The sequence below is a fragment of the Sebastes umbrosus genome, chromosome 23, assembly GCF_015220745.1.
Source record: "Sebastes umbrosus isolate fSebUmb1 chromosome 23, fSebUmb1.pri, whole genome shotgun sequence".
Lineage (NCBI taxonomy): Eukaryota > Metazoa > Chordata > Actinopteri > Perciformes > Sebastidae > Sebastes > Sebastes umbrosus.
The window spans coordinates 6,748,283-6,776,183 of record NC_051291.1 but is presented as its reverse complement, the minus strand read 5'-3'; the positions used below and the strand labels follow the sequence as shown (position 1 = coordinate 6,776,183).

At 36.2% G+C, this 27,901-nt stretch overlaps 3 protein-coding genes across 8 annotated transcripts in view; 2 read left to right on the top strand and 1 right to left on the bottom strand.

Moving 5' to 3' along the window:
- Nucleotides 1–27,250, bottom strand: part of LOC119482630 (F-box only protein 15-like) — a 43,392-nt gene extending 16,142 nt beyond the window's left edge. The window contains exons 1-10 of one of the 4 annotated variants that reach the window (XM_037760318.1): nt 26,997–27,250; nt 26,829–26,900; nt 25,815–25,919; nt 25,267–25,506; nt 24,206–24,406; nt 23,145–23,268; nt 22,922–23,004; nt 22,338–22,483; nt 21,602–21,726; nt 20,613–20,902 (exon numbers count right to left, since the gene is read on the bottom strand). In XM_037760318.1, coding sequence (XP_037616246.1) covers nt 20,636–20,902; nt 21,602–21,726; nt 22,338–22,483; nt 22,922–23,004; nt 23,145–23,268; nt 24,206–24,406; nt 25,267–25,506; nt 25,815–25,919; nt 26,829–26,900; nt 26,997–27,205 — 1,572 coding nt within the window. In that variant the 5' untranslated portion in view covers nt 27,206–27,250 and the 3' untranslated portion in view covers nt 20,613–20,635. Of the gene's footprint in view, nt 1–20,612; nt 20,903–21,601; nt 21,727–22,337; nt 22,484–22,921; nt 23,005–23,144; nt 23,269–24,205; nt 24,407–25,266; nt 25,507–25,814; nt 25,984–26,828; nt 26,901–26,989 lie in introns of those variants that run through there. The other 3 variants (XM_037760315.1, XM_037760316.1, XM_037760319.1) reach the window with 3 other exon arrangements.
- On the top strand, nt 1,889–8,118 carry LOC119482634 (E3 ubiquitin-protein ligase TRIM21-like). Of its 2 annotated transcripts, XM_037760324.1 has the most exons (4): nt 1,904–2,535; nt 2,854–2,947; nt 3,879–4,161; nt 5,672–8,118. In XM_037760324.1, the coding sequence occupies exons 3-4, from the start codon at nt 3,888–3,890 to the stop codon at nt 6,769–6,771; spliced, it is 1,374 nt and encodes a 457-aa protein (XP_037616252.1). In that variant the 5' UTR covers nt 1,904–2,535; nt 2,854–2,947; nt 3,879–3,887; the 3' UTR covers nt 6,772–8,118. The 2 variants fall into 2 exon arrangements, with proteins under 2 accessions (XP_037616253.1, XP_037616252.1); XM_037760325.1 differs by lacking the exon at nt 2,854–2,947 and having other exon boundaries at nt 1,889–2,535; nt 5,672–6,771.
- On the top strand, nt 9,475–14,827 carry LOC119482636 (zinc-binding protein A33-like). 2 transcript variants are annotated; one of them, XM_037760327.1, is made up of 4 exons: nt 9,475–9,632; nt 11,662–11,732; nt 11,813–12,080; nt 13,259–14,827. In XM_037760327.1, exons 3-4 carry the CDS (start codon nt 11,822–11,824, stop codon nt 13,891–13,893), a joined length of 894 nt encoding a protein of 297 aa, XP_037616255.1. In that variant the 5' UTR covers nt 9,475–9,632; nt 11,662–11,732; nt 11,813–11,821; the 3' UTR covers nt 13,894–14,827. The 2 variants fall into 2 exon arrangements, with proteins under 2 accessions (XP_037616255.1, XP_037616256.1); XM_037760328.1 differs by lacking the exon at nt 9,475–9,632 and having other exon boundaries at nt 11,093–11,732.
- Nucleotides 27,251–27,901: the final 651 nt, after the last annotated feature.

The following is a 27,901-nucleotide window of genomic DNA, read 5'->3' as shown; positions in this document are numbered from 1 at the left end:
CTTCCTCCTTTTACCTTCCTTTCATGTGTCCTCCTTTTCTTTTTACACCTGATTTCCTCTGTATATACTACAATGGAGAATTGGGGCAACATTGGGGGGGAAAAAATAGAATAAAGTCATAATATTATGAGAAAAAAGTCATAGGTTTATTAGAAAAAAGTCGTAATATGAGAATAAAATCATAAGTTTAAGAGAAGAAAAAACTCGTAATATGAGAATAAAGTCATAATATTATGAGAGTAAAGTCAGAAGTTTATGAGAATAAAGTCGTAATATTATGACAATAAAGTCATAAATTTATGAGGAAAAAAAGTCGTAATATTATGAAAATAAAGTCATAAGTTTACGAGAAAGAAGTTGTAATATTATGAGAATAAAGTCATAAGTTTAAGAGAATAAAGTCGTAATATTATGAGAATAAAGTCATAAGTTTAAGAGAATAAAGTCGTAATATTATGAGAATAAAGTCATAAGTTTAAGAGAATAAAGTCGTAATATTATGAGAATAAAGTCATAAGTTTAAGAGAATAAAGTCGTAATATTATGAGAATAAAGTCAAATGTTTAAGAGAATAAAGTCGTAATATTATGAGAATAAAGTCATAAACTTATAAGAAAAAAAGTCATAATATTATGAGAATAAAGTCATAAGTTTACAAGACAAAAAAGTCGTAATATTATGAGAATAAAGATATAAGTTTAAGAGAAAGAAAGTTGCAATATTATGAGAATAAAGTCATAAGTTTACGAGAAAAAAGAAAAAAGTTGTAATATGAGAATAGAGTCAGACGTTTACGAGAAAAAAACGTAATAGTAGGAGAATAAAGTCAGAAGTTTAAGAGAATAAAGTTATAATATTATAAAGTAGTAATTTTACGTGTTATTTTAGAGGGGAAATAGTGTGAAAATGAGGAACATTGAGCATCTCCGGGACGAACCAACACATTTTTTACCTTTATGCTCCAAACGGTTGTGGAGACTTGAAAGAAATGTCAAGAAAGGGAGGAGGGTGAATTCTTGAGATTCTTGAGATGAAAGTCCACTAACTACACCGAGCCTCAGGCAAGAACATTTAGGTATTCTTCTCCTCAGTGGTGGAGGAAGTATTCGGGTCATTTACTGCAGTAAAAGTACTAACTGTGAAAGTAAAAGTCTTGCAGTGAAAATGTTCCTTCAGTAAAAGCATGCCAGTATAATCAAAATTTAGCACAAGTTTGGAGCGTTATTTAACCTCCTTCATGACAAGCTAGTATGACATAGTTGGTACCGATGGATTCTTTAGGTTTTTCATATATCTTCACTAGCATTAGATAAGGCCTCATTTGCTGAAACATAATATTTCAGAAAAGTTGTAATACAAAAAATAATTGTCTTAATGTCAGTAATCAACTAGGAGTCTATTATTTATTACCTTTATTCACCTGTAGTGTTTTCCCTTAAAAGGTACAATCAGTGAAATATGACTCAGTATTATCATCTAGTGGCAGCTGTGTGAAACTACAACACTACTCCACAATCTCCTCCTGTGTGTTATGTTTTTATTGATTGTTCAAAAGTTACATGAGGACGATGTTCAGTGTTTCTACCCAAGCTTTTTTTTTAGTGAACATTCTCAAAACCGATGTGTTAAAACTTTCTTTTGTCATCAATATCAGCCAAATTATCTGTATTGTAACTTTATTTGTGTTAACTTTGTATTGAATGAATGAAACGGTTGTGTTTTTCATGGTTCCGGGTTACTTGTTGTAGCAGGGGAGCTTTAACTGTTGACGCACAGATCACACATAGGCAAAGCATGGACAGCTTGTGCATTGGTAAGATGTGTTGTGAGGCTCTTCCTCCTCTGCTACACAGCTTTTACTTCTGTTAACTAAGTTTTTCGCTCATTTGCATATTCTCTGACTGCTGCAGGGGACTGAGAAAGAGCCTGCCACGTTGACTGTGCCCTGTGCTGCTCCTTATAGGTGCGTTATGGTGTTAAATTGTTGGTTGTATATTTCTCCTGTGTAGTTAGGATGGACTGCATTAGTTGAGTAGCCTAATATGAAGATAAACTAATTATTTACAGTGCACTTTTATTTTATTTTATGAAGAAATGCTTCTATTTACATGTAAACTGGAGGGTTAGAAACCTAGTAAAAGTATTACATTTAATTTCAGGTGCTATACATTTTATTTATTGACTTTTGTTGTATTTACTGATTTAAATACATTTGTAGCTTCTGTATTTTTTTATGTTTACATATTTTATTTATAACTGTATTTTGTTATATGTGCGGACGCACAAAACACACATAGAAAAAGCATGGACAGCGTGTGCACTGGGGACTGAGAAAGAGCCTGCCACTGAGTGTGTGTGTGTGTGTGTTGACTGTGCCCTGTGCTGCTCCTTATAGGAAAATAAATGTGCAGATCCTGATTCCTGGTCTGAGTGGTGTCTTTCAATCTACGAGCAACCATTCTACAGCTGCTACACATTAACCCTCCTTTACTGTGACATGCCCATCGGCCGAAAATATTTCCGAAGATCCATCAGGTATGCCCGTCGTTGTTTGGACAACAAACAAGCGAACCAAGACCTCCTTGAAGGGTGGTCTCGGTTCGCTTGTTTTGGTGCTGCACCCGAGTGCGATTGCTGTGTTCACACCTGCCCAAACGAACCGCACCATGAGGGTAAAAAACGCTCCAGGGTTCAATTCAACCGAATTTAAACCAGGCAGCTGTGAATACGCCCTAAAGCTAAACATATCTACAAAACTGAAACTGAAACTAGGAAACACACTCTCTCACTCACAGCTCAGACAGTACGTCCGTAAGGTCTGATGTCATACTGACGTTTCTTTTGGTTGGGAAGGTTCGAGAATTTGACTGCAGTCAGACACGAACGGCTGAGAAGCAGCAACGTCTGTCAGAAGAAGAAAGAAAGTCGCTGTGGACGAGTTTAACAGGTAAGATTACTTTCAGGAAACACGTTTGAGTAATGAATTATTAGCGTAGCAGTATAGAACAATTGGATGAATTTTGAATATTCTTTAATGAACAAGTATGCGCAGAACAGACCTGATCTGAGATTTCATCACAACTATTTGTCGTGTCAGAACTGGCCTCACTGTGCTTTTAAAGCAGAGATCTTTTTTTCTTTTTTTTGACAAAACTTTATCCTGTGTTTATTCAGTCTGGTTACAAAACAGCACAAACATTGGTGATTCAAAACAACTAAGGCAGTTGTTATATCTAGAGATGTATTTTGATGTTGTGGTTTTATTTGTCCAACAAATGTCAGGGCTGGAGATGATAACTTTCTCCCAAACACATACATTTAGTGATTATTTAATGATTATAATGTGTGTAATGTGGGCTGTGAGCTTCATCCACTCAAATATCTAATCCAATGAAATTTGATGATGATCTGATATGATACTACATTTAGCATAAAGAATATGCTCAACTCATAACATGGCAAACTGCAGCCCAACAGGCAACAACAGCTGTCAGTGTGTCAGTGTGCTGACTTGACTATGACTTGCCCCAAAACTGCATGTGATTATCATAAAGTGGGCATGTCTGTAAAGGGGAGACTCGTGGGTACCCATAGAACCCATTTTCATTCACATATCTTGAGGTCAAAGGTCAAGGGACCCCTTTGAAAATGGCTATGCAAGTTTTTCCTCACCAAAATTTAGTTTAAGTTTGGAGCATTATTTAACCTCCTTCATGACAAGCTAGTATGACATGGTTGGTACCGGTGGATTCTTTATGAAAACTATAAAAAAGTTCCTCCAGTCCGAAAACGCAGTTTGTAGAACTATTTGGTCAAAGAGGAGCTTTTGATCATCCAATTAGAAAAACTGCAATTATTAGTGTTGTTTGTTTTACTAGGGAACCACAATGACAGCACGTGATCTTTGGAACACTCTGGAGGACCTGACAAATGATCAGTTCAAGCAGTTCCAGTGGTTCCTGAAGCAGGATGGCATCCCTATAGGGTTCTCCGCCATCGCAGTGGCCCGGCTGGAGGGGGCAGACAGACAAGACACGGTGGATCTGATGATGCAAAAATATGGCTGCCCTGGAGCTCTGGAAATAACCATGAAGATTTTAGGGGAGATCAGCAGGAATGATCTGAAGCAGTGTTTGTTAGAGATCAGCTCAAGACAGAAAGGTAAGTTGAGGGAAGGTAAAAATATAAATATCTAAAAAAACAAAGAAGTTTCACATGCATCTCATAAATTATTATGTTCATTACTGGATTGTATTCAAACAGCAGTTAAAAAAAAAAAATCAGAGACGTCTTGAGCCGATCCTTAGCATTGGCATATTTTATTGGATCATATTGGATAAAATAAAGCTGATACACCGAAAGGGTCTATGAATGAACAAATAATACGCAAGGCATTTAGCATGCAATAAGAACATCTTTCTTGCTTTTGGCATGTCATTTGTACGTTATGTATGAATAAATAAATTAATTAATTAGTAAATAAATGGAATTTTTTTATATAGCAGAAATAATAATAATAAATGTAGCCATTAATTGATTGATAAAATGTGACCCTCATTTGCATAATGAGGCAAAAATGCATAAAGAAAAGAATACAGAAATAATATTGGGGGAATAAATAAGGTGTGAAATGCAAAATCGAAAATTATGCATAAATACGTAAATAAATAAATAAATGCAAAAATAAATAAATGCATTTAAAAAATAAATTAAAATAAATACAAAATTAAATAAAATGGAATTTTAGACTTAAGAGTAAATAAATAAAGGAATTAATACAAAGATAAATAGATAAAGTAGCAAATTAAAACAGAAATATCAATTTATGTCACATTTGATCAATTAATTAATGTACATTTAATGACAGTTATTCATTTATCGAGTAATTTATTTATTGATAATTTTTTTTCGCAGGTCCATCCTCCATATGCTTGTAGTCTGTAGTGACTGCAATATAAACGCATTTGTGTGAATATTTTACACTCAGAGTTAGTGATGTAGAATAAAAAGTGAGAAAGATTGCTGATGGTGGGCGGATGGAGAGGAGGAAGGGTCCAACAAACACGACTTTTAACCAGGGGACCGCTGTTTTATTTTGTCACATTTGTGATATGTTTTCTGTACTTCCTGTATGTTACAATTTTCCATACGTATTTTACTTAGTTTACGTCCTTATTTTAAGCCCAGCCACTAACTAAGTGGTTTTGTTGCCTCAAGCTTACTTTGGACGTTACCGTAGGTTTGTTGCGTGGCGTAAAAATGACCGCGGAAAAGCCTAAAATGTGTCCTCATGACACACGGGAGTGTCCCTGTAATGTTGTGCTAATTATACGCCTCAGACACTGACGTTAGCAAAACACACAAATGCGCTAAGCTTCAATGCTAACGAAGCTGTTATTTCTACTCTCTTTGTCTCATTAGCAAACCGCAGTCTACAGCTGTTATTTCAATGTGTTAGATACATATTTGATCAACATTTAGGTAAATAGAAGAATTGGATCGGATGCGGTATCAGCAGATAACTATTATTAAAGGACTTGGATCGGGATCAAGGCCAAAAAACTTGATCGGGACATCCGTAATCAAAACAGGAATTTACAAAAGTAACAAACAATACAGAGAGCTGTTCTGTAAGACTGACCAGATGTATTTGTGTTCTGCCTTGTTTTAGACCCCAAGGGCCATGACGGTGTTCCTCTCAATAGTGATTATGGAAGAAAGATGGCCAAGCTGGGGGAGACAATGGCTAAAATTAAGCTGATGATCCAGGAGAGACAGATGAAGATCTCGGAAATCAGTCGCTCAGCAGAGTTCAGCAGTAAATCTGCAGAAAAACATATTGCAGACAGTGTGCAGGCCTTTGCGGTTTTGCAGCAGTCTGTCGAGAGAAGTCTGGCTAATCTCATCGAGGCAATAGAAGGAAAGCGGGAAGCAACACAGAAACAGGCTGCAGGATTCATCCAAGAGCTGGAGAAGGAAATCTCTGTGCTGACAAAGAGGAGCTCTGAGGTGGAGCAGCTCTCACGCACCGCAGACCACCCTGACTTCCTGCAAAGCTTCTCGTGCCTGAACACTATTCCACCCACGGAGAACTGGATAGAAGTCAGCGTCACTCCGCCATCATATGGGGGAAGTGTCGGGACCGCTGTGAATCAGTTGGAGGATATATTCAGCGAAGAGAAGGAGAAACTGTTTGCTAAGGCCAAGCTGAAAAGGGTCCAACAGTTTGCAAAGGATGTGACTCTAGATCCTGATACAGCAAATGCCAGCCTCATCTTATCGTACGATAGGAAACAAGTTTACTGTGGTGACACAACACAAAAACTCCCAGACAACCCAGAAAGATATAATCCTGCTATAAACGTCTTAGGAAAGCAGAGTTTCTCTTCAGGGAGGTTTTACTACGAGGTTCAGGTGAAAGGGAAGACTTCCTGGGATTTAGGTGTCGTCAAAGAGTCGATCAACAAGAAGGAGTTGATCTCTGCAATACCCGAGAATGGCTACTGGACTATATGTTTAAGGGAAGGAGATAAGTACGAAGCTTCTGCTGTCTATCTCAGTGTAAAAAATCAGCCAAAGAAGGTGGGCGTGTTTGTGGATTATGAGAAGGGTTCAGTCTCCTTTTATGATGTAGATTCTGCAGACCTTATCCACAGCTTTACTGACTGTTCCTTCACTGAGAAACTCTACCCATTCTTTAGTCCCGGTCGTCATTATGATGGTAAAAACTCCACCCCTCTGATCATCTCGCCTGTCAATTACACCGATTAGATTTGATCAATCATCCACTCAAAACTGATTCTGCAACTCAAGAAACATCACAAATCAGAGTAATCTGCAATTGTGATGTTAGTGATTAAACAAGTGATAAAACAAATGATGTTATACAACAATGTAGGACACTGGTTCCCAACCTGGGGGTCCTGACCTCCACCAGTGGTCGCCAAAGCTTCACAGGGGGGTCACATACACATGCTCTTATGTCCACAAAAACAGAGGTTATAAACTAAGAAGTCTGTTAAATGTTTTGCATTAATAACCCTGTAACATCTGGCCACCTTCACATTATCATGTGTTATGAAAGAAATAAACTTTGACAGAGAGGCTCAGGCGCTCATCTACATAGTGTCACTCGTTATGCGCACAAGCGCGTACGCACTCCCACACATGTTATACATCCACTAAACCAGAGGTTATAAACTCAAATACACAGCAGGAAATCTGTTAAATGTTTTGTGTTAATAAACTTATAACATGGGGCCACTTTCACCGGTTACACAACTAATTAAAGGATAAACAACATCTTAAAGCAACATCAAGAACCGGTATGTAATTACAACCATATGCTCGCTCATCCAGAAACGTAGCCACAATTACAAACGTGCAAATAATAATCCCACTCACAGTGTAGCCTACTACAAAGAGATGTTATATCAAGGTGCATGAGTGGATTTATGAAGTCACCACTAGAACAGCTGGAGTCTCCGACTGTGAGTGCAGAATCTCCTCAACACAACTTCTTTCCATTCGTTTTGCAATTTTCGAGTAAGATCATGCCCATTGGCTGGTCGTACAATGCAGATATGGAAGTTGTTTTTAATCGGCTAAAGATGGGGGTGTTTTATAGGCTAGTACAATAAAAAATTACTTCCATTACCAAACTGTACGACTTGATTTTACTTTTAGCTGTAAAAGTATTTCAGTTTAGTTATTCAGCTGAGGGGGCACAGTGACCTTTTTTGGACGGACCTGGACCCCCAAGGTATGCCCCTAACGCCCAAACTGTAAATGTACTGAAACAAATGTATATGTGACACAAAAAGACAATTTATTATTTTGGCTGGTAAAAAAATTGGCCGGTGGGGTTTATTCATCCACCAGTCCCCATGACCGGTGAGTCAAAACGATAATTTCGGACACTGCAGTTTGCCTATGAAAACTATGGAATTGTTATTTTATTATATTATTTATATATTATTATTCAAGATGAAGAAGAAGACAGAAGAAAACATAACCCCTCCATTTCTACACTGCACGCTGTCAAATAAAGGCAAAAATGCCCATTCAAGAAAAGCCTGTCAAGAACATGTTGGAGAATGTGACTGATAAAACAGAATTAGAGACTGTCTGTTGGTTGCTCTTCAACACATAGTTAGACAAGCTACAATTGTCTAATGCTGCAATTTATGCTTGAATGGAGGTTTTTGCTGGGCAGTAAAATCTGAAGTTTTCAAATTCCACATGTGGTGGCTTCATACCAGGGTATTATTGGAGTTTAGTACGTTGTTAACCATAGCATCACAGTTAATAGATAACATTACAGTTTCATTTTCAATTTCTTGACAATCACAATCATAAATATTTTACTGCCATGATATGGGTTTTATAGTTTGATGTCAAATATTAACAAATTTAAGCAGATTACACGAACCAAGAAGAGTCAACAGACCATTGAAAAGAAGCGTGTGAAGACGAAGAAGTGATTCAGCATCACAATTCTCAGATATTACTCAAAGCTGGAGCTGAGAGTCCAGACGTTTGGGTTTGTGTCTGAAGACAATTTAGACTAAATTTCATGGATTTTGCTAAATAACACAGCAGACACAGGTGAGTACTATGATTAAACACTCATAAGGCAAGGCAAGTTTAAGTGTAATATATGTCAAGAGGTGACAAAAGTTTATAGCAGGTTAACAAGGATGTGATTTATGACGGTTATTTGCCATTAAGGGCTTTATAAATCAATAAAAAGCAATTCTATCACGTCTTACTGTTAGAAATGTCACCATAATCCAAGACAGAGAAGATGACACCTCAATTATTCGCTTACTGAACATAGCGAACAAAAATGAGTTCTGTTTCTCTACAAATATCCATTTTTTGTCTTGTTGTGTGTACAGATATTTGCATAAAGCAGCATATTTGTCCACTCCCATGTTGATAAGAGTATTAAATAGTTGACAAATCTCCCTTTAAGGTACATTTTGAGCAGATAAAAAATGTGTGATTAATTAATCGTGATTAACTATGGACAATCATGCGATTCATTTGCGATTAATCGTGATTAACTATAGACAATCATGCGATAAATCACGATTAATATATTATCGACTGACAGCCCTAAAAAGAACTATTTGTAAAGAGGACTTTCTACAAGCTAAAAGCATGACAGACTATTCAAACATACAGAGAATCCTCTCAGACACCTGTTTTTTGTGGGACTAGATTCCTAACTTTTGGACGGTTGTGTACGTTAGATGGAGAAGTTGTTGATATCATCCTGCCATGACACAGTATTACATAATCAGTCCTCACTGTATTCTGTAAAAGTTATGGAGCTAGTCTGACACTGTGAGCATGGCATCACTTGTTTAAAATCAAAAGATAACAAATGCTTGTATGGAACAGACGAAGTCAAGCTCATCAACGGGGGGAGAGCAGGAAACTCACTCGCTTTCCTTTAACAGGAAGTTACGTCGAGGCCAAGACGGTAAACACCTCTCATCGACTGAGGATCATAACCTTATATGACCACTTAGAGCAGAGTTCACAGGAGCTGTTAGACATAATAAACTAGATTATGTATTGTTCATCGTTCTAAATCTGAAGGACTCTATGCTGAATGTAGCAGGGTGAGTTTTTGATAACCCATTTTTCTGTGCTAAATTGTTTACTGTTTGAAAGGATATCTAGTTTCTGGTAGTTTTTAAGGTGTATACTTAGTCATTGTTTCTGCTCTCTACTTTGTTCTTTGGGGAGATGACTTTCAGTTTATTTCTGTCCTGGAATCAGCAGTGTAAAATCAAAAATTGAAAACCAGCATATTATACTATTGTGTGAATTTTGAATGGTTCTCTGCAAAAAGACGTGCTATAGAAACAGAATTAAAGTTGAAATACAGAATGATTCTGCATGAGATGTTGAAACACATCAGCAGCTGGTTTCGAGGAGATTAGGGTAGGGTGTGGTTTCAGTTGGTTCCTTTCACTTATCAATGTACGCAGTAAAAAGTGACAAGAGTATGGTGAATAGCTATAGAAGCTATGCTCTATTATGTCTCAAAAGTTGTTGCAACAATTTTTAGGTTGATACCATTTGTTACACAGACTTGGTGCTAAATTTAACCATATTTTACCACTGGAGAATTGATATAAATGATCAATAATCCCTCCAAAATACCACATTAAGACACCAAGACCTTGAGGAACATAGAAAAAGCCATGCTGTGTTTTGGGATCAGAAACTTTTGACATTTGGAGATTTCTGCAAGATTTGCATTTTTCGGCGATTGGATGGCGAGCACTTCTGTTGTGTAAACTGCTCAGAAACCCCCTTATTGTCACTCTAGCTAAGAAAGCCATCCATCCTCTGAATGCTCTAGGTCTGTAGTTTGTGGCTGTAAAATTTCATGAGGCTGTGATTATCCTAGAGGTCACCACAGGTCATTTTATACAGTGAGGTCAAGTTTCAAAAAATGGTCTCACTACAATGAAATGGCTACTATGGGGACTAACATCATCACACATGAATACAGTTGGGCTCATTGGATCCACAAGAGTCTCAGCTTCACAGCAATACCCAATTTATGTAATTCAAGACTGTTTAGGGACCCCAGTATGCAGAAATATTCAAAGACACCATTTTAGAATAGGAGAAAATAACACATTTATACTGCATGAAAAAAACTGCATGTGATTATCATAAAGTGTGCATGTCTGTAAAGGGGAGACTCGTGGGTATCATAAGAACCCATTTTCATTCACATATCTGGAGGTTAGATGTCAAGGGACCCCTTCGAAAATGGCCATGACAGTTTTTCCTCGTTAAAATTTAGCCTAACTTTGGAACATTATTTAGCGTTCTTTGCGACAAGCTATCATGACATTAGGCTTTCTAGTTTCATATGATACCAGTATCTTCATTCTAGTTTTAAAACTGAGCCGTTATAACCTAAAAATCACAAGTTACGTTAATGCGTTAAAAAAAAATTGTGGCGTTAAAACTAATTTGCATCAACGCGTTATCGCGTTAACTTTGACAGCCATAGTTCTAACTCATTTTACCCTAAAATAACTTACAAAAGCAGAAAGGCAAAGCACTTAAAAATATGCAACTCAACTGTAAACTACTTACTGTGTTCTTCTACTTCAGAGGATAACATTGTAATACTACATTTACCTGACAGAGAAATGTTACTGGTTACGTTGCAGATTCAGATTTGACTCACAAAATATAACAAACCAAAATATGATGCATTATTATTCATTAAAGGAGCTATCGATAAGATTAATTAACATTCAGCCACTAGATGTCGCAATCCTCTGTATTATATGAACGAATAAACACATACAGTAATTTCTTACATCTCCCTCCACAAAAAATGGCAAATTCCACCAAGCTGCAAAACCTTATGGGCGTGTTTGTGCTGTAACATCATTAGCGTAATATCTTTTGTGAATCAGACTTTGAGACGGGGCAGATAGCAGTTGCAAATGATGCGCAATTCATGGCACTACCAGTGGCCGCAATCCATTCTTTGTGAATTCGTCCTAGAATGCCTAATGTGCTCCTGATCAGCAGCTGACCTCTGACCTCCCAGTTTAAACACCAGGAATGACAAAGATGAAGTGCAGTATCTAATCAATTACTTATTCATGTCAGATTTTTGCAGGCCAAACTGCTCCCCTCAGCGTCCAGCGTTATTGACTGACCGTTGATGAACTGCTGTAGAGGTATGTGAAGTAAAAAAATAAATCAAAGTTTATTGTTTTAGCATGTCCATCAAATTTAAAATTCCCCTTATTTTTAACAGGGAGCCATAATGGCGAAACTCGAAGAGGATCTCTGGAAAACCCTGCAGGACTTAAAAGAAGAGGAATTTAATAAGTTCAAGTGGTTCCTGAAGCTGGATGGCATCCCAGTGGCTCAGTTGGAGAAGGCAAACAGGCAAGACACAGTGGATCTAATGGTACAGAAACATCAGGATGATGGAGCTAGGAAGTTAACCATTAAAGTTTTAGAAAAAATCAGCAGGAATGATCTGGTGCAGCTTGTTCAAAGCTTCAGCTTGGGACCAAAAGGTAAGTTATAAACAATATATTAATAGAAATGTGTTGACAAAAAATGTAAAGACTAATTTATCATTTATTGTGGTACGCCACCATATATGACCCTGGATAAGGTGAGATGATCAACTCTTCTCACCGCTGCAGATCTGATGAAACAACAACTAAGTCAATCATCAATCTTTGGTTTAAAGTGCTCTGATACCAAGTAGACTTATGAACTGCCTTTTGAACAATCATGGTGTTTGTTATGGACTAGTCCATGGCTTGCACAGAAGTCCAGCGACAAAGCACGTCTTGGGTTCAGATCACACAAGCCATTCCTCCCAGTAAACAAGTCAGGTCCTCTCGCAGAACTAAGGAGATGTATGAGCTCTTCAGTACCTCTCACCATGGGCAACTCTGGAAAAGGAAAGGGTCCAGGCCCCTCCCAAGCCTTGCTCCTGTAGGGGGCTCTGGTCTTCCAATTCAGTACAAAGTTGTTCTGTCCCTTATTGGCCAATCAATAAAGGCTCTTGAATTACTGAAGGTCTGGCCATGATAAGGTGATGATTCTTGGAGGAGGTCCATGGTCACTCTGTCAACTTTCCCATACATCTGATCCATCTTATAACCAGAAGCTGATCAGCTTAACGCTCTGCTAATCAAGTTTATAAGAAACACACAGATCAGATGAAACCACTTCACATTGATCAGCATTCCAGTGGAACTGCCGAGTCCACAGGTAAAGATCTCTGTTAAACCCCTCCAAGATGGACGGGTACTCCAAACAGCTGTTTAGCATATGCAACAGTCAGAGTCCGCCTCTGCAGCACAAGCTGTGCTGAGGTGAGCCTCTAATTGGGATAAACACCAACAGAATTGCAATCTACCCACGGCTTATGAGCTTTCCCCTTTTTCTTTGAGCTTGCACTACTGGTAAAGGTGGACCTAAATATACCTAGTTGGTACCTCAAGATCAATCCACCACAAGACTCGAGGTGATTATTTTGCTTTTTTTTACCACTCGAGTGCCCCCTGTTCCTGAATTTACTTTGGGGAAACAAATGCATTGCAGTCCTATTTTTGAGGAAGGCCAACTAACTGAAATCCAATGCTTTTGAACTCCAGTACAAGGTATAATGAGGTTAAACCTTTGTTTCTTAACTTTTAAATATTATTATTAAGTCTGTGTGTTCTCTGCCTTATTTTAGGTGGTGCTCAAAAAGAAGAGTATACATGTAAAGTAAAGACCCCCAAGCAAAAGTGGGCAAAGCAATTTGCAGTGGAGGTGACTCTGGATCCTGATACAGCCCACCCTCATCTCGTCCTGTCTGATGATGGGAAACAAGTACATCATGGTGATGTGAGGAAGAAACTATCAAACAACCCTAACAGATTTTACAGATGTGTAAACGTCTTAGGGAAGCAGAGTTTCTCTTCAGGAAGGTTTTACTTTGAGGTTCAGGTTAAACAGAAGACTGCCTGGACATTAGGAGTTGCCAAAGAGTCGATTGAAAGGAAGGGAGATGTCACACTGGCTCCTGAATATGGTTTATGGACTCTTTGTTTGGAGAATGGAGATGAGTACAAGGCTATTGATGACCCGTCAGTGCGTCTCTCTCTGAATCACCAACCTCAGAAGGTGGGGGTGTTTGTGGATTATGAGGAGGGTCTGGTCTCCTTTTATGATGTAGATTCTGCAGATCTTATCTACTCATTTACCGGCTGCTCCTTCACTGAGAAAATCTACCCATTCTTCAGTCCCAATATTAATAACAACGGTAGAAACTCTGTCCCCTTGATAATTTGTCCCGTTAAATACACTTCCTGGTGTTCAAATCAATGAAATGCATCTCTTTACGGATGGATAGAAACGCCACCGCAGATATGGGAGAGTTTTGTCAATTTTGTTAGTTTTTGTCCGTCCAGTATTCCTCGTGACATACTCTGGAGCAGGGACGGTACCCGCGGTACTGTAGAAAAACAAGTACCGTCAAGTTTACAGACTTTGTCTATCAAATGAAAAGGGGGCTATATAGTATGACATCCTCAGGTTTTTACATGATACCTTTGATCGACAGTTGGTGGTGCCAAACAAATGCAGCCTTTGTTTGCAAGAAAAACTTTAACATGTGCAACACAAGAGTGAGATGTCAATGAAGTACAAGTCAATGCTGCCCTGAGAATAATGCAAAAGTGAAAGTGAAAGCAACTCTTGGAGTGTATCATAGGTGTGAACCTGAATTAAAATAGAATCTGTGGTAATGACTTGTAAGTACTTTTTTTCAAATTCTGATGAATTTTGTTTTTGCTTCATTTGTTTGTTTTTATTTTTACTGTATTCCTTTACTACTTATATTATTGTAACAACACATTCTCCACTCAACACGACCGATATGTGCTCCAAATGTAAACCAGTGTTCTCCTAGAAAAATGTATTCTTTATTTTATCTATTAGACTTTTATGTGGATGTAAATGTGTATTAAATGAAATTGACTGATGGATTGATTGATTTTAAATATAAGTTGTGTTGAGAAACAACGGAATTCACATTTCACAAGTCTGATATTTCATTTATGTGAGCAATATTTCTATTACAATCTAATGCTATCAAATGTAATCAATGTAATATTATGTTTTTTTTAAATTATTTTCTGAGCATTGTAAGCTAAAGATTTGTTGCACTTATGAATAACATGACATTTTGCCTGCTGTTTGTCATTGAAACTAAAATAATTCATTGAAATTAATATTTTGTTAATACTATTTTTCAAATAAAGAATTTCAGAAGCTTTTCTTTCAAAATGAAATCTGTGTTATTTTTTGTAAAAACAGTTTAAACTCCTCAGATTGACACATCAACAGCATAAGTTTCTAATATTGTTTAATTATTCTTGCAGAACGTGAGTGGTTCATGTATTACAAATATACTGAACCCCTAAAAAACTACAAAATAGGACATTTTATAATTGAAAATTAGTTTGGCGAGTTGCCAGTTTACCAGCAAACAGAAGCACCACATTTTGAAATTCTGAAATTACTGATGACACTATTTAACTTTCTGCACAGTCCACTTTTAATTCTCAGACAAGGATGCAAACTTGTGCAAATGTAATGCACATAAAGTTTGGTTTTGCTTTTACAGGGAATACACCTCACAATGCTCAAAAGGAAACTCACACTTCTTCATATTTGGTCACATGAGAAGCCTCACGTTCAACACTGCAAGAACGGAAAGTCAGACCATTCTCTGCACAAAATTAGCATCAGTTATGCAGTTTTAACTGTGCACTGTAGCTGACGCTTTGACTTCATGACCAATCAAAGATAAGATGTACCAAACTATAGTAATAACTAACTTGAAGACGATATATCTCACTTAAGCAGAAGGAAGTACATCGACAAAGATATCTCTTTTTATGAGCTGATACTTTGAGCCTCACGTAGCATCCACCTAAATGAGGAACCAGAGCTTCACGTCAAGAAAAAATGACAGTACAAAACCAAAAGATGATGAGAAGTGACGGCTTGCGAAAAATGCAAGTAAGCTTTTCAAGTGGGAATGGGGGGGGCACACTGAATATTTAACAAGAAGACGAGGAAGTCAAGGTTAAGAAACATCGAACTGCTCTAGACTGAAGATCACAAACGTCATCTGGGAACTCAAAGGTAAATTTTAGTATAATATACCAAGTGTTAGATTGACTGTATTGATCATCTTTCTACATCTGAAGAACTCAGTGCTGAATTCTGCTTGGTGAGTTGCATTTAAACAGATAAGAAAACACATCTTCGGTGTTTGTAAAGAGATGCAGCAGAAAATCACGCAAGACTGGTGGTCTTTAAAGTGTATGCATTTTGGTGAGGTTAAATTTAAAGGTAAAACTTTTTCGAGTCTCGTCTGTCCTTTCCAGTAACAAGAGTCATTTAAAAACATTTCAAGAAAAAGTATTGAAACAATGAAAACCTTTTGTAATTTGTCTGATCAAGTCACATAGGTGACTTTTTAAGGTCTTTTAACTCCTAGTTTTTCAGACAAAAAGCTGCAAAAACTCACTGCACACTACCTGCCCAGCAGCAAACAGCAGAAGGACACAGTTAAACCCTTTTTCCACCAAAATTACTGACATATGCAAGTTTTTTTAAAAACAGGAAACAAGTCAGTAAACAAGCATAGTAAGCAATGTTCAATGTGTCACAAATGCAACGGAAAACAAGGTAAGCAAGCGTTGATGTGTTCAACTGTAATGCAGTTTTTGGCGAGAAACTTGATTGTTTGAAGGAGATGTTTTCACAGCAATATAAAATAGATATTAGAGAGGAATTTATGACTTGTTTAGTTCCTAACACTAGATTTAAGCAGTTATGATACATAATTAAAACTAGTAATGCCAAGATTGTTTCATCAATAAAACAACAATCTTTTATTTCATAATCATTTGAATTGTGTGTTTTTATGCAAATAACCGCTATAGATTACAAAAACAAAGTAAAAGGATAACATTTCGAATTTTTGACAGTTTACAATGACTTCGGGACGGTTGAAATTATTTTTCGGGACAGTAGGGATTGTCTCGTGGCTCCGCGGGGCCATTGAGTGAGGGCTCGCTGTTCCCTCTTTCGCTGCAGGGAGGGGCGGTCCCCTGCTCCGTTCTTAAGTATAGTACGTGAGTAGCCTACAGTCCACCACTGCTAGAGCACGAGATTAAAATTGTTCCAACAGAAACCACTAATGAATATAAACAACAATGTTTTTATGCAGACATACAGTGTGCTGCAGTGACTACAAGAACCATCATATTGGTGTGATTGTATGCATCAAAGGGTTAAATTGAGCATTTATGACGTGCTTAGAGGATATTTGAAAATATCACGATATACAGTATATCATGTATCACAATATAGCCTAAAAATATCGGGATATTATTTTTAGGCTATATCGCCCAGCCCTAGTCTGGAGCCTTGCTGTCAATTATAGTTCTTAGAAAGAAAATTGGAGTCGGCAGGTCAAACTTTTAAAAATTTGGAATCGTCCAAAAAAATTTGCAATGGATGCATATCTATTGAAAATGTTACTGTCGTTACCTCTTTGTTATATCTGTAACTTATTCAGTCTCTTTTCAAACTCAGTGCAGACTAATTTGGAACAATAAAGGGGCGAAAATTAGCGTGACGACCCGGGTGTCATGTTTCCATTACTGCCGATCGGAGTCGATAAATACCCGTGACTACAGCAGAGTCATTTGTCCCGGGAATGAATGTTGATTGTTACCTTTCCCACTAAAAACAAAAGCCAGATATTAGTATGTGTTAGTTAGAGACTAGCTGGTGAATATAGTTGAGCATTTAGCAGCTAAAGAGACAGATATTTCCTTCAGGAGTTGGTGGAGACCAAAAACAGAGGTAAAAGCGAGAGATTATTGGACTTCATCAGGACACAAACATCACTCCTTATGAATGCTAATGTTGCTCAGTGTCCGCTACTGTGTGCTTCATAAGGTGATATCTCAGTGTTGTGTTTACAGCTTGTTGGGCTGCCCCCAAGTCAGGTATTATCATTCCAACAAGACTGAACATTTCTCAAAACTTTTTACCAGGGAGCCAAAATGGTGAAACCTTTAGTGAAGCTCTGGAATGCACTGCATGAATTAAAAGACGACGAGTTCAAGAAATTCAAGTGGTTGCTGAAGGATGACATCCCGGCGGCTCGGCTGGAGAAGGCGGAAAGGGAGGACACAGTGGATCTGATGGTGCAGAAATATGGCGACACTGGCGCTATGAAGGAAACCATGACGGTCTTGGAGAAGATCTGCAGGAACGATCTGGTGCAGGGTTTAAAAAACTCATGCCCGGACCCAAAAGGTAAGTTGAGGGGAGGTAAAATATATGAAGATCTAAAAACTATCAGGAGGTTATGGTCCAAACAACAGTGGCACAGGTCACAAAGAACAATAGCACCACCACAATAAAATGGAGGTTCCAGGAGAAGTTTGTCTAAATGCAAAGATGTAACCAATGGAAAAACTGATCCTGAAACCCTGAAAATAAAACCACAAACTGTTGTTTTAGCACTTCAGATTTTGAACGTAACAAGATATTTGTTAATAAGTGCACATCATATCTGTACAGAGACCGGACCGACCTCTGTTTAGAAACCAAAGACCGTCTATGGTAGAAACAACAACGTCTCTAGAGGATTTTATGTTGAGTGTTGATGGAGCTGCTGCATAGCCTGGCACTGATCCATCCAAACTCCATTCAGAAAACAAGCATTTTAAAAGTTGTTTGCTTGTCGTCTTGCGGACAAACCTGACAAAGCATGAATTCAGACTTTATACTAATCAGCATCATTATGTAGTTATTTCGGCATCATTTTGATCTGTTTATTGCAATTAAATCACAGCACAATCTGTTTATTTTGGGTTCATACCGCAGTAGCGACGTGCAGCTTGCTAGATACAGTCAGTGCAATGGCACTGTATGTGAATACAGCTCGCCGCCGGGTGATGTTATGAACCCAGACACGACGGCGTTTGGTTTTCTGACATATCTGGGACTTCTACATGTACAAAGCAGCAACACTGCTTATTTCTTCCACAGTTGATGGAGGAAAGAAAAGTTGTTGGTATCTATGGAGACCTCCTCTCCGTCGGTTTCTTTTATGTAAAGCATCTAACTTTATAATAATGATAATCATGTGTTTCTGCCTTGTTTTAGATCTAAATGCCGAGCTGAAGGGTGTCCAGCAGATTTGGGTGGATGCGACTTTGGATCCTGATACATCTCATCCCAACCCCATCCGGTCTGGTGATCGAGAGCAAGTCCACTGTAGTGATGCGAGGAGGAAACTACTGAACAACCCTGAGGGGTTTTACAGATGTGTTTGTTGGAGTGGCCAAAGAATCGATCAACAGGACGGGACAAAGCACACCGAGTCCTGAGCATTGGCGACTGGACGTTTGAGGAATAGAGATGAATGTTAGACTGTTGTGTACAACAATTCAAGCATCAAAACAAAACTCCAAAATTGGAAAAATCATGACAAAATCATGGAGACAAAAACATTTATTATTTCCTGAGCGTTATAAGTAACAGAACAACTTTTTCAGCCTTTACAGGATTTTTAAACAGCAATTTATTCGTCACATGAAATTCTGTCAAGTGTCTGTGATTGAAACAAAAATAATTTACTGAAATTAAAATATACTGAGTAAATAATGAAATTCAACATAAACTTAGTGCTTCTTCAGGATCTCGTCATCACTGACACATTTACAAATTACATTTTGCACTATTTTTATTCAACAAGATAATAGAAACAAAAACATCAGCGACACACAGTCCAAACTCCTCAGATTAACACATTAATTCTCTTTACTTACACTGTTAAACAATGAGACTTGCTTTTGTACAACAAACTGAAATAACTTACTGACATGAATGCAGTATATACTCAGTAAAAACTGATATTTAATACAAACTAAATTATAAAGTGCTTTTTCAATGTCCAGTCACTGATTTATTTACATTTTGTAATTTTATTCTCCAAGTATAATAGAAACAAAAACAAGTGACACACTTCATCACTTGTATTGTTAACAAAATACAAATAATTTTTTTTTAGAAGCTTTTCTTCTAAAGGTTGTTATATTTATATTTATATAACTCCTCAGACTAACACATGAAGCTTCAACAGCAACATTCGGTAACACTTTATAATAACCATCATTTATGAATTGTAAATTAATAGTTAATTCAACTTAATTAATAGTTATATTACTGTTAAACAAGGAAATGACAATTAATGTTTACTAATTAGTAATGCTGTAACTTATGTTAATTTATCATTAGTTAGTGTAATATGAATCAGTTTATAAAGTATCATAGCTGATAGACGATAACAATTACATTCTGATTACATTAGTAAACTATTTATTAACAGTTTACACATATAACATTTTATATACTATTTTAAGTATTTGTTAATGATCACCAAATGATTTGTAAACCTTTAAGAAATTGTTTGTAAAACATCTATAAATATTAAATAGATAGATGGACCAGATCAAGTATTAACTATCTATCTAAATATTGTTTATAGACACTTTATTTATTAACTATTTAACAAAGTATTATAATCATCAGTTGTAAGTTTATAATAGCCATCCAAATAATGTTTATAGTTTACAAACCTATTATTAACCTTTAACAAAGTGTTACAAATATCTATCTATGAAATGTTTGTAGATGTTTTACAAACAATTTCTATAAAGTTTACAAATAATATCTTAATCATTAACAGACTATATATATAGTATATAAACTGTTATGTGTGCAACAATAAACTGTTAAATAGTAATAATTATCAGTAAACATTAATTATCATTTCATTGTTTGTTAACAGTAAAATAACTATTAATTAACTATAAATATACCATTTATAAATGATGGTTATTATAAAGTGTTACACAGCATTCTTACAGAGTACTTTTGTACAATACATAACAAAAACTATAAATAGGAGAATTTTGTAAACAACTGGACTGTAAAACTCATGAAGTAAACCTCGGAGCGGTCCAGTTCAGCTTCAGTACGCTCTGCTGAAATGCTTGTTGACTTTGAAAACAGGAACGTAGACGGCGAGGCTGACGAGGAAGAACTGCTTCTGCTCCGTCAACCAGACCAGCATCATCTTCACCCGACCCTCTGGGTTCTGGAAATACATCAGGAAGTGCTCGCCGTCGTAGTCGAAGGACACCCGCCTCTTCGCCCTCGTGATGAAAATGGACGAGCTGACGCACCAGAAGGGTTTCTGGAACTCGTCCAGCAGAGTCAGCGACATGATGCAGCAGTTCTACGCGGCGTGAAAAAGAACCGTCAGAGCTGAACTAAAACGGGGATATGACCCCTTTTCTTCCCCCCGTAACAGCTGAGCTGGTCCCTGGCACAAAGTCCGAGGAAACCTATTGGAAGATCATTATTTTGTTGCGGAATTGCATTTTTGAGGGGCTTGGGATGCACGAAAAATACATAGTTCTGCAGTGACCTGTCGGGAGTGGCTGGCGGGCTCAACAGCGCCCCCAAACGCATGCCAGAGTTGCAAAAAAGTTCCTTTGATGTTCATGAAAATTAGTAAAATCATTGTTCTCATCTATAAGAACATATCGACATTTGTTGAGATTTTTTCACCTGTCAAGAAGTCAGCCATGTTGGATTTTGTGCGTTATTTTTCATTTTACGATGCCATGTTTGATTCATTAGTGTTATATAGTAAGTTAACCTGTTACCTGTTAAACAGATTCCCCCTGGCACAAAACAAGTAATATACTATATTACTCTTCTACTCTGAGATGCAGCCGCAACATTCAGGAAAGGTTTTCACAGGCTGCCGATGTTTGGTGCGCTCGCAGCAGCATGGCGGCGCCCCAAAAGTGAAACCAAAACATCTTGATTATTTGTTAAATAAAGGGCAGTGATTGGTGAAATAACACATTCCAACAACCTGCTGCGGTGGTTAAGTGTGTCTGTCATGTCTTTATTATGTTGGATGTACCTCAACTGAGCCCTCCAGCGCCTCGCTCTTCCAGGGCAGCTTGATGCTCCCCGACAGCGATCTGTGCTGGGACAAGTCGGTCCTGTTGATGACCCTCAGCTCCACCAGTTTGTTCTGGATCTGAACTGATCGCAGCAACACAACAAATATTAGGTATTTACATCATAGCCCAGAACAGACAGTTCCAGTTAATTATTTTTTTTAATAAAGATTTATTTTTATTAGCGAAAGGCTTATTTTACAATTCAATTCCAACATGTATCAACATTTCTTTTTTGTTTTTAAAACAAATATTGAAAACAGAAAATTTAAATTAAATAACTTAAGAAATTAATAATTACAGAAAAAAATTTGGTAATGATATATTATTGATAATGAACCTATCTTTGTATCAAATATAATTTAACTACATAATAATAATAATAACAATAATAATAATAAAAATATAAGATACATTCAAAATAATGATTAAAATAATAAAGACAAGTTAATAGAACATAAAAACATGTAAAACATGAAAACACAAAAAAAAAGACTTATTGAATAAAATTTATATAAATAATATTATATTATTATATAAAACACATATATCTAGTGCACATACACATTTATAACTTAGTTCCAGTTATTTATTTAATCTGGATGTTATTTATCAACCGAAACATCTGAGATTAAAGTCTCAGAATAAAAATTGAAAATGGCAACAGAAAACAGATTACATTATGTAATTGATTACCTTTGCGACAGGACAGCTGGCGGAAGTGTCCCGACATGATCTCAGTGCCAGTGTTGTGCAGGACAAAGTGCAGAGAGTAGCCGTGCAGACCGAACTCAGGGTCCGATTTATCCACAGGACAAAGGTCCACCGGCTCAGAGTACGGGCTGCAGGAAGGGACAAACAGCACGAAACACTTCAGAGAATGAAAATGATTAAAACCAATCTGATCAAAGTGGTGAAAATATTCTAAATATAGCGTACACTTAAACTGATATTAATTTTGTAGGTGGTCCACAGCTGCTTTACTCATGAGGAACTCTTCAAAGCCACCAGACTCCATTCAGAAAAACTGTAATATAATCTCTCAGAACACGGGAGTATACATACACCCCCACTTCGGAATTAACAATTTCAGTTATTTCCTGCTCAGCTACCGTTGACTCAGCTAGCGCTAGTGTTCACATTATTTATAACCTTATTGATAAGCTTACTATGGTAACCTACGTCACTGCTTTCTGCTAACGGCTGAGTGGACGTTTCCATTTGAAAAAAGACAGAAAAGGAGGCAGATGGATCCGCCGTTTAATGAGAGGTGAACCTACCACACTGGAGATCCCAGCAGACTCTTCTCCACCAGCTTGTGGAAGTGCAGAGTGACCATGATGAAGGCGACACTGTTCTCCCCCTACACACAGTTCATTTATATTTTTGTTTGTGTTCACATTAAAAGAGAGAGAAAGATACCAGATATGTCCGTCTTTAAGAAATGTGAATAAAATGATGAATATTTCCATTTGATTGAACAGTGCAGCCATGAACATTTACCCTCCAGGTTCCTATGATGAAGCCGGGCTGTAGTTGCCTCACAGTGACGAGGCTGTCTTTACCAATAAAACAGCCGTAGTGAGTCTTCATGTCCAGCTTTAAGATCAGAGAGCGCCAGCCAGGCCTGATGGAGAGGAAGAGGAAGGATTGGTGAAGGTGTGGTGGTGGGAGGGGTGTATGGTGGACGGAACCTGCCAAAATCAAAAATAAATGACTTGATAAATAAATTGCTCGATAAAAAAAAAAATAAAAAATAAATGTCATTAAACAAAGCAAAAATTATACAAAAAATAAATGTGGCCATTAATTAATTGATAAAAGTGTGACCCTCATTTGCATAACGACCCAGAGATGCATAAAGAAATGTGCAAACAAATGTATTAAGAAAATAATACATAAATAATACAATTGGCGGAATAAATAAGAAAAAAATTGTGCATAAATAAATAAACGCATAAATATATTTTTAAAAATAAATATAAAACAAATGCAAAAAGAAATAAATAAGTAAATACATAAATACATACATACAATTAAAAAATAAAAACAAATAAAAAATAAGTTAATACGTAAATAAATACATACATTAAAAAATAAATATGAATAAATGCAAAAAATAAATAAATAAAAGAAAGAAATTAAAAATGAATAAGTAAATACATACATTTAAAAATAAATGGGAAAATAAATAATAAATAAAAAAATAAAAAAATGCAAAAATAAACAAACAAATTAATTAATTAAAAATAAATGTAAAACTAAATAAATTTAAAAATTAATCAAAATAAATAAATAACTGAATAAAGGGGGAAATTAAAAAGAAGAGTAAATAAATAAGGGAATTAAAAAGAAGATAAATAAATAAAGAAGCAAATTAAAAAATATATCAATTTATATCACATTATATTAACTAATAAATGGCTACATTTATTTTTAATATTATTTTTGCTACATTTAATGACAGTTATTCACTTATCGAGTCATTTATTTATGTATTTTAGCAGGTTCCGTCCTCCATACCGCTATGGAGGCGTCGTGTTGGAGGATGAAGTGTATCTTACATCCTGGCTTTGGGGCCCGTCGGTGTCTCCTTCCTGACTCCGTACAGCTGGATGTTTCTGATCTGATGGTAGTCGGGGAAGCGTCCTCCACTCCACTGGACGATCACGGAGGTCTCGAAGAAGTACGCTCGGCTCTGCTCCATCGTCATCTCCTGCCCCGAATAACCACACACCGTCAGCTCCCAGCTCACATTCAGGTTCCTGGAAAAAAAACACACAACAAAAGGGTGAAATAAGATGTCACTGCTATTAAATGTTTTCCTATGGAGGACGGAACCTGCTAAAATCGAAATTAAATGAAGAAATAAATAAATGACTCGATAAATTAATAAATAAATAAGTCATTAAATATTGAAAATATAATACAAAATAAATGTAGTCATTAATTAATTGATAAAATGTGATGCTCATTTGCAAATAAATAAGAATTATTACAAAAGATGAATAAAGAAGCAAATTAAAAAGGATGGAACCTGCCAAAATCAAAAATAAATGAATAAATAAATAACCCGATAAATAAATAAATATGTCATTAAATGCATTAAAAATAAATTAACATTAACATTAATTAATTGATAAAATGTGACATAAATTGATATTTCTGCTTATATTTGCTACTTTATTTATTGTATCTTTGTATTAATTCCCTTATTTATTTACTCTTCTGTTTAATTTTCCCTTTTAATTATTTATGTATTTATTTTTATTAATTTATTTATTTTTGCAACTTTTTATTTTTAAATGTATGTGCATTTATTTACGTATTTATACATTTATTTATTTATTCATGATTTTCCCTTTGCATTTCACCCTTTATTTATTTCCCAAGCTTATTTATTTCTGTATTCTTTTCTTTAATAATTATTGGCTACATTTATTTTTTATATAATTTTTGCTATATTTATTTATTCATTTATTTAATTATTTAAGCTTTTGGCAGGTACCATCCTCCACATGCACAGACTCAAATGAATAATCATATCGATTCAGGCATTAAAAAAATAAAAATAAAAATAAATTGTGAAACATATGTGATTTTTTTCCTGACCCCACTATCATACCTGAGGACCCACTCCGTCAGCCTGGGTAAACCGGTGTATGGGCTGACGTCTCTCATCTCTTTCCTCCACTTGTTCATATCCTGTCCAGCCACGGTCCTGAAGAACATCTTCTTCCAGTAGCCCGCCGACCGTTCCTCAACCTCCACCGGGTCGACCTTCGGCGACGCATCACCCGCCGCCGACTTTGGCCTCCACGCTTGACTCCCAAAATCTGACATGTAAATCTTATGCCATATGACACTGCAGTGAAAGAAGGGTAGAAATTGGCTTCAGCAAAGTACCACTGACAGTTTAATCAAGTTATTTAACACAATAATCACAATATTCTGTATTTCAATAGGTATTCAGTAATAACCTGTAACTTCAGGTTACATCATCAACCTGCAGCTGTTTCACAGTGAAGCAGCTTTTAAAGATTGTCTACACATATATCCACACATTTTATGGCATTAAAAGGTAACACTACATAACTAGCTAAAAGAGACAAAAGCAATGTGCAGGACTGTTATGACTTTTGATTAAAATACTGTGTTGACTGTCAGACTTACTCATCGTTGGCGAGCTGGTGGAAGAGCTTGCTGACGTGGCTGATGCAGGACAGCGAGGAGGCGTCCAGGTACGACAGAATCTTAAGCAGAATCTCAGACGGCAGTCTGGAGAAAAAGTAAGAAGGCATTACTGTGAAGAACTGACGCTGCAGGTTATGGAGGACAGAACCTGCCAAAATCAAAAATAAATGTATAAATAAATGAATGACACGAAAAATAAATAAATGTCATTAAATATAGCAAAACTTATATTAAAAATAAATGTAGCCATTAATTAATTAATTGAAGAATGTGACCCTCATTCGCATAATGAGGCAGAAATGCATAAAGATATGTAAAAAGAAAAGAATAGAGGAATCAATCAGTTTGGGGGAATTTGGGGGAAAATAAATATAAAATAAATGCAAAAAGAAATAAATACAAAATAAATGCAAAATACATGCATTTTAAAATCAATAATAGGGAAAACAGAAGAGGAAATAAATAAGGTATAAAAGGGAATGAATAATGGGGAAAGGGAAAGTTCCTGAAAAATGAATGAATTAAAATAAATACATAAATAAATAAAAGAAAAAATTAAACAGAAGAGTAAAATAAGGGATATATAAGGGAAAGATAAATAAATAAAGAAGCGAATTAAAACCAATGTATCAATTTACGTCACATTTTATCAATTAATTAATAACTACATTTATTTTTAATATTATTTTTGCTACATTTAATGACATAGATATCCCTTTATCGAGTCATTTATTTATTTACTTTTTATAATCATGACAAGTATAAAACATAAATCCAGTGTCTTTTAAACCTTTAATGTAAAACATGTAATATTGTTTCTGTTTCAGTTTTTTTAGAATAATCATGCAAATAATTTATTCTTGAAAATAGTTTGATAGTTTGAAAATAATCTTTTTGATCAATAAGGCTAAAGAACATCTAAATATTTGAAATAACTCTGCTAGCTAACTGATTGATTACTGATTGATTACTGATTGATTACTGATTGATTACCTTTCCAGTAGGTTTTCTTTGGATGGAGAAGTTGTTTGGGGAAAACATGCTTTTGTTCTGGGTTCAGGGAAGCTGGAATAATAAATAATAAAAACATATTAAAGTTGAATCCTTCAAAGAATGAAATGTAAATAAACCGTTGGTGCTCTCCTCCCTCTCACCTCTCACCTGTTCCCGCTCACACAGCTCGGTGCTACCTTCGGCCGTCTCTTCCTCCTCTTCCCGCCCGTTCGTCCTCTGCTAACGTTAGCGGGACCCGGTTGTCTGTCTCCCGGACCTGGTTGTGGTCTTCCCAGACCCCCAAAAGGACCCGGCTGGACGGGGTTCCTCCTCAAACCCTCCAAGAAACTCGGTAGAAACTCCCCTCGCCCAGCCATCTTTGAGCTTCTTGAAGCTGCCGCCAGTCAGTGACGACTTCCGGTCAGTTTGTTTTTCACAATAAAATCCTAATTCCTTCTGCGAATCACATCCTGAAACTAATTTACCTAATTTATTCTGGTCCTGTACATTTACATGTGAATTGTGGAAAGATGTCAATACTTCTATACTTGTTAACATTTTCTCAGATTTTGCACTGTACTACAGAAATATTATATTTGGTTGCTATGGTTACAGTGAAAAAGACAGGAATGCATTTTTTCTTATTAATTTAATTTTAATTCTCGCGAAGTTCCACATTCACAAGTATACATTTACAAAAAAAAAACTAATTTCTTTGTATTTATGAAAGAAATGGAATTATATCTGTCAACAATTTCTTCCTCACATAACAAAAAAGCAATGAAAACAATGAATGTATGCAATATCTTTAATGTTTTTAAGTGAAATTATTGTCATACTCTCGTGTGGTCTTTTTTATTATTATCTACTTGTTTATTTATTTTTATTGTGTGTGTTTTTTTTATTTTATGTTTGTTTTGTTTCAATTCTGTTGTCCTTTTATGTTTGACACAGCTCTTTGTTTATGTTGTCGCTATGCTTCTTTTGAATGTAAATGTTTTTAATGTTTTTGCTGTTACTATGTATACTGTAATTTTGAAATTAATTAATTAAAAAAATTAAAAATTAAAAAA